At 42.4% G+C, this 7,097-nt stretch overlaps 1 protein-coding gene across 2 annotated transcripts in view; it reads right to left on the reverse strand.

Moving 5' to 3' along the window:
- Window positions 1-7,097, reverse strand: part of nlgn2a (neuroligin 2a) — a 75,018-nt gene that overhangs the window by 3,415 nt on the left and 64,506 nt on the right. For both annotated transcript variants that reach the window (XM_027028446.2, XM_027028445.2), the window contains exons 4-7: window positions 6,115-6,300; window positions 3,061-3,326; window positions 1,548-1,707; window positions 531-897 (exon numbers count right to left, since the gene is read on the reverse strand). In XM_027028446.2, the coding sequence (XP_026884247.1) occupies window positions 531-897; window positions 1,548-1,707; window positions 3,061-3,326; window positions 6,115-6,300 (979 nt within the window). The remainder of the gene's footprint in view (window positions 1-530; window positions 898-1,547; window positions 1,708-3,060; window positions 3,327-6,114; window positions 6,301-7,097) is intronic.

The following is a 7,097-nucleotide window of genomic DNA, read 5'->3' on the forward strand; positions in this document are numbered from 1 at the left end:
ACTCACGTCAGGGTGTGCGGCGCCGTTGGTCATTGTAGATGTAATGTCTAAATGTAACGTGTTTATGTTAGCTGTACCCTTGTGTACTGTGTTTGTTTAACGTCAATCGTTTCTTGTTCATTTTTATCGTTTGTAATACATGAGTGCCGCTGTCGTTTATGTTAATAAATGTTCGTCCCTGTCGAGGAAGTCTGTGCGTCCTGCAGCACTCTGGCCACCACACATTACAGGATTATTGTATAAAGTTCTTATTTTATAACCTTCATTTTCTATCTATCACTACAGGCTTGTAGTGAGCCTGCAAACGAGTGAAACGAGGCCTCAGTGATTTTTAATTAAACTGAAACAATCGATCTCATCATGAGTTAGCTGATGCCATCTCGTTATGAGCAAATGAGCCAGTTGATGCCATCTCGTTATGATCCATGGACTTTTAAATAAGACGATGCGAGTGTAATTGGTGTTGTGGTCATAGCTGTTAGGTGCAGCGGGTCTTCAGGATAATGTAACCAGCTAAGAAACAAACATACCCAGTCTTGGCGAAGTTGGTCCAGTAGGTCATGACCACGGCACTGAGCATGACGTCGTTCTTGGAGAAGTTGCAGGGGAACAGGTCGGTGGCTCCGATCATGGGTACTCCGAACACGTAGGGGATCTCGTCACCGTGCGCCGCGTCCGCCCACTCCGGACGCGTCTCCGTCTGGCAGTGGTGGTAGAACGTGTAGAAGTAGACGGGCGACTGGTAATCCGCATGCAGCTTGGCCGTAGCCACTGCTGGCGCCACCCACTGGTGATCTGTGAATAGTGCCAGCAGGGTCTTGCGGCGCATTTCTCCATTATCCCGATCTGCCCAGTCGGTGTACATAAATTTAATGGTCTCCCTCAAGATGTCTTTACCTAGAGAAATGTGAGAGGAAGTGCAGAGAAAAGAAAAGAGGACAAGCCCCCTGAATAGGCAGTGGTAGCACACTGGTGCATGTGCTTGACTAAAACTCAGGAGGTTGGCAGTTCAAACCCCACCACTGCCCAGCTGAATCTGTTGGGCACATCAGCAGGCCCTTAATCCTTAAGTTCAGTCATTTCAGTCATAATTGTAAGTTGATTTGGATAAAAGCTTCAGCTAAATGCCATAAACATAAATAGCATTATGCCTATGTACAAGCATCTTAAAATTGGTGCAGTTATCGATAGATGTCATCTATAAGTATGATTTGGAAACAGAACGTTTCAAGGCCTCTAATATAAATGGACTCAACTGTGAGCCCACATCAAGCCTGAGAGGATTACACATTCTCAACACTGAAAAGCATCACCATGCCAAAACATAAAAATATAGTTTGCTAATGCCCTCTGGTGGCAGGATTTAGAAGTTGCAAGTGCAACTGTGTTGGTAGTACAGTATGGCCTGAGGGTGTGATGTAGCAGAATAACAATATTTACTGTCGGAATGTTTTGGTTCTGCTGATCTGTGAAAAGCCATAATGTGATCATTTAAGAGTGACAGGGAAGTCCGTTAACAATGTTCTCCAGCGCCTGGTGATGCTTACCTTCAGGGTATCCATAGAGGTTGTCCACAAAGTTGGAGATAGTGTAATCAAATGCAGCTGCTGAAATTCCTTCTTCACTCTCTGAGCCGCTATCATCCACAAACTTGAGCCCCTCCCCTTGATTCACCCCAATCAAGAGGTCATAATTCAGGAACTCCCCCTAGTGGACACGTTGTGCATGTTATAGGACTAGAGCTTACAAAATTATAACCATAGAAATATAAAATATAAATAAATAAATAAAACAACTGCTGCCTTAGAAAATGTAAAAAATGTAAAATGTAAAAAAAATATCCTTTACCATCAAGACTGTTAAACTAGAGCTAAAACGATTTTTGTTCTTGAAATATTACCCAGAGGTGACATATGTAAGGCCTGGAACTATATGCCAAAAGAGTGTAATAATTACATCTGTGCAGTTTGGTTTGGACACTTATTGTCTTGATATATAGTTATTATTCAATATATAGTCTTGAATAAGCTTATACCGTTAATAAGAGTGCTCTGTTAAAAATCAGACTCCCTGCTATAACAAGCACTGCTCAGCTGGAACTGGGAAAACAATAAACAGTATAGTTCTGTTACCCATGAAGCACACACTACATCCGCCAGCCACTTCCTTATATATATATATATATATATATATATATATATATATATATATATATATATATATATATATATATATAGTGTACAACTACAGACTGTGGCCAACATGTCATCGTACACAGAATACTTGTCAACCACCCTCTCCCCCATCTATCACTTGTCTGTTTCTGACCACATGTGACTATTTGACCAGATAACTCAATTCAATTCAATTTATTGTCATTCACAATGTGCAAGCACATGTGTAAATGAAAAGAGGATACAGCATCACCAAGACACAGGTAATATTTGGCTATAGGGGACCATTCTACATCAACACTACATATTACATCATCAGTGTCACTGGGCCAAGATGGTCACACCACGCAAACCCATGTAGCCAACAGTATTCCTGTGCTCAGAAACTCACCATGTTGTTGATGTTGGGACAGAGGGTGGTTAGTGCTAAACTCACCACTGATGTTGGGACAGAGGGTGGTTAGTGCTAAACTCACCACTGATGTTGGGACAGAGTGGTTACTACTATTGCCTGGCATTAGGAGAGCTGTAGGTTCTACAGGTACAGTAAAGCTCAACTTTATACCAACTAAGTTGTCTGCCATGTTATATTTAGACATTTGGCTGGTTGTGATTTTTAAAAACAATATAATTTCTAAATACATATATATTACTTCCCAATAGCCACCCGTTTTATAGGGTATGCTGGTTTACTTAGCTAGCTGACTGATTTCACACATAGCTGTACCCATAGCAACTTCACAGTAACACCCAACAAAGGTGAGAAAATAGGTGTGCAGTGGACATATTACAATATACTACAAGGTGTGTGGAATAAAGTGACATTCCCAGTGTAGGGGTTGATGTATTTAAAGGCCTATTCCTTCTGTGTCTGAAGCCACAACACCTGCTGCATAAGGATCTCTGGGTCATCCGGCACCACATCTCCATCCACCACAGGCCCAAAGGCGATGTGGTAACGCGCAGGCTGGATGTCCTGATCCACCAGCTCCCGGAAGCTCTTCCTCCGCAGGCAGTCCACAAGGTCGGCCGTCTCCGCGTATGTACAGCCCACCTTGCGGGCCAGGATCCTGGTGTACTTCAGGGGTTGGTAGTTGATGGACCAGCTGGAGATGGCAGAGCCGCTCTGGGCAATGGCCCTCTGAAAGAGGCCTGCGGAAGACCACATAGAGCACAGGAGTCACAGTCTCAGGAGTTGAGATTGAGATGATCAGTTAGTCAACATCACTGTCCTGTTATAGGGCATGCAGAACCCATCAGTTCGGAACACTTTGCTTTGGTGTATTACGAGATGTCCACAAAGAGTTTCCTGAATACAGAGTTTGTTATTAGTGTTGCACATTCACTTTACTTTAAATCAGTGAGCAGTTCAAATTGTTGAGTCCTTTTAATTGTATTTTTAACCCCCACTGAATATATTCTTCTTATTGTTGTTGTTATTATTATTATTGTTATTATTATTATTACTTATATAACAAAATAAATGTGTGTATGGAGTGGGGAGAGGTGCATGGAGTGATAAAGACCCATGAGAAGTCATAACCAACACATTCATCATAAATAAGCCACTGTGCTTCCCTGGCAGTATGTCAGTGGGAATCACAGATCACACCTTTCCCACTGTCCTGCTTCAAACACAAGAATCACAAGTACAGCTGCTTTTCTGTGTGGCTGGAAACACAGAGCATATTCGCTGTTCTACTGGGAATGGCTTTGGGATTTGGGTTTTGGGCTTTGTGCAAAGCTGTTAGCACTGCTGAGATTTGGGTTCTCAAGAAACATGGCACCTGTCCCAGATCTGCATTCTGTGGGTGATGAAGCATTATGAAATATTCATTTAAATACATCACATTGTTTTTGTAAATGAAGGAGTTGAGATACTGAAAGTCTTTCCTATGAGTGCCCATATTTTTATGTTTATTTTTCATCTTCGTTGGAGTAATTATAGATATGTCAGCCAAGCTCAGTGTATTGCAGTTGCTTGTTAATGAAGAACTAGGAGTTTTTGGTGGAGGATTTTAGTCTTTAAGTTCTAACTGATAGTACAGTTGAAGCTGTGTGAGTGAGTGCAGTGATTATAGCTGTTAATCAGGCGTCAGCATCTCTTCTTGTCATCTCCTGCTCCCCCTCATCACCTCCCCTTCAGCCACACCCCTCTGGAAGCGAGTCTTACAACACCACTGCTTCTGGCCCCGTCAGCCTCCTCACCTCTTTAACTCAGCCTCTCTTAGCCAATAACACATTCTGCAAACACTTTTACCAATGCAAGCCTAGCACAGATATTACTCCCTTCTCACTCTCTCTCTCTCTCTCTCTCACAAACTCTGTCTTCCTTTCTCTTTCTCTCTCTTGCACTCTCTCCCTCTCCCTCACTCGGTTTTTCTCTCTCTACTGTATCTTGGTCACTGCAAACTTGCCCCGTGCTCAGGATTATTCTATTCCTGACATGCACACACAGTTAAAACATATTTCTATTTTGCACTAATGAGAATGTTCCACTGAATTATCACTGTTTAATATGCCTATGGCTACTTCACCTCGTTGTAGCCCTGACATTAACCTTAGGAACCAAACAGATCTTCTTTTTTTTTTACAAAAGCCATGGCTAAAGCTGTTTTTCATAAACACACTATCCTCCTGAGAAGCAGCCAAATATCTCCATAGAGTTAAACATCATCATGTTTTTCTACTACTGTGACTTTTGGTTCCCCTAGAGAGAGTAAAACAGGACACACAGGTTTAGAATGGATTTATAAACAAATCTCTCAACTAATCAATATTTTATTCTCATTTTAATATACCTTTGCTCTACTCAATCAATACATAATACAATTTCTACCACTACTGCTTGTCTGTTTATTTCAGTCATCTGCACTTAAGCCTACAGCACACCAGCCCTGTGAAACACAATATTCTCCAGCAAACAATATTTTAATATCCTCTGGTTGGATGGATCAGGAAAATAACTGTCAAGCTAAATATAAACCAGTATAAATGGAGGAGAAAATTCAGAAAACGCCCACACTATCAATAGGAACAACAGAACATACAAGTGTTTGGGTTTGGTTGGTGTTTGATGGAGAACACTACATTTAGGTTTGGTTGGTGTTTGATGGAGAACACTACATTTGGGTTTGGTTTGTGTTTGATGGAGAACACTATATTTTGGTTTGGTTGGTGTTTGGTGGAGAACACTATATTTGGGTTTGGTTGGTGTTTGGTGGAGAACACTACATTTGGGTTTGGTTGGTGTTTGGTGGAGAACACTACATTTGGGTTTGGTTGGTGTTTGGTGGAGAACACTACATTTGGGTTTGGTTGGTGTTTGGTGGAGAACACTACATTTGGGTTTGGTTGGTGTTTGGTGGAGAACACTATGCTAGTGTGTGTGTCAGTGGTTTCTGCTGTCCTCTCTACATGTATGTGTCCTTTTCCTGAATCACATTACAGCTGTGTGTTTTCCATATTGACTTCAGACATGCCATTGATGGAAGCCAAGCTGACATGACTGGCGTCTCCAGGGACAGTGGTTGTCATGGCTTACCTGCTCTGACTGACAGGTCCAGGCTGGACTGCTGGTGTTAGGTGAGGATGACAATGAGGATGAGGATGGTTGGATGAAGATGGAGGGATTTTTGACAATGGAGAAAAGAGTTAGACAGTAGTGACAGAGAGATGATGTGAGTCTGAAAGGGTACACGAAATTATACATTTCACACACACACACACACACACACACACACACACACACACACACACACACACACACACACACACACACAGACACACACAGCTATCACACTGAGCATATTGGCTGTGAGTGGGTACAAACAAATAGTTAGATGTTAAAGGTTTGAGACCAACCCAAGCACACACATATAACATTATTCCAAAGCACAGTACCTGCTGGACTAAAGTCACATGTGTTAGTGTGTCTTACCTTCTGAATGGTGGGAGAGGATGAGAAGGTTTATGCAGGTGGCCCCTGCGCCTGAGCCAAAGATGGTGATGCGCTCTGGATCACCCCCAAAATGGCCAATGTTCTCGTTCAGCCAGCGCAGGGCCTGGATCTGGTCCAACAGCCCATAGTTCCCTTTAGCAGATTGGTCTCCTGTACTGAGAAACCCTACACACATGCACACACACACACACAAACACACACACACACACACACACACACACACACACACACACACACACACACACACACACACACACACACACACACACACAGAGTGAGAGCAAGAGAGAATGTTTTAAGGCCACCACTTTTACCAAATATTTTGTTGTCTAAGTAGTTAATCATCCATTAAACTATTAAGTGTAAAGTATCATTGATGAGGGACCGACACAGGAAGAGAAGCCAGAACAAGGCAAGGCCACGCAGTTCCGTGTCAAACACCTGATATCTGATCACCTGATATTTGATATTTGATCGCTTCCCTTTTTAAAAAAACACCTCTAAAATGTTCTATTTCTTTCAGGGATATCAGAAAAGGTTTCCATTTCAATAGGGTTCACCTAGGAGACAAACCAAGGTGTGCTAATAAATAATAGATGTGTACAGAGTGTTTGTGTGTCTGAGTTGAACAGAGTGCAACTGGGAGTGAGAGAGATGGAAAAAGGAGAGAGGGAGAGAAAGAGAGAGAGCGAGAGAGAGATGCTGAGTGTTGTGCTATGAGCTGAGATGAAGAAACTGTTTCATCTGCCTCCAAGACACTAGGAACTCTACAAGATCAAAGCCTGATGCTGCCAAGAACACACACACACACTCACAAACACACAGACATGTGTACACCCACCCACACACACACACACACACACACACACACACACACACACACACACACACACACACAGAGATGCTGAGAGTCTCAAAAATGCACGAAGCATCACTTCTTCTCCGAACATGAAGACCATACT

This window comes from Electrophorus electricus, chromosome 19 (genome assembly GCF_013358815.1).
Source record: "Electrophorus electricus isolate fEleEle1 chromosome 19, fEleEle1.pri, whole genome shotgun sequence".
NCBI classification, from domain to species: domain Eukaryota; kingdom Metazoa; phylum Chordata; class Actinopteri; order Gymnotiformes; family Gymnotidae; genus Electrophorus; species Electrophorus electricus.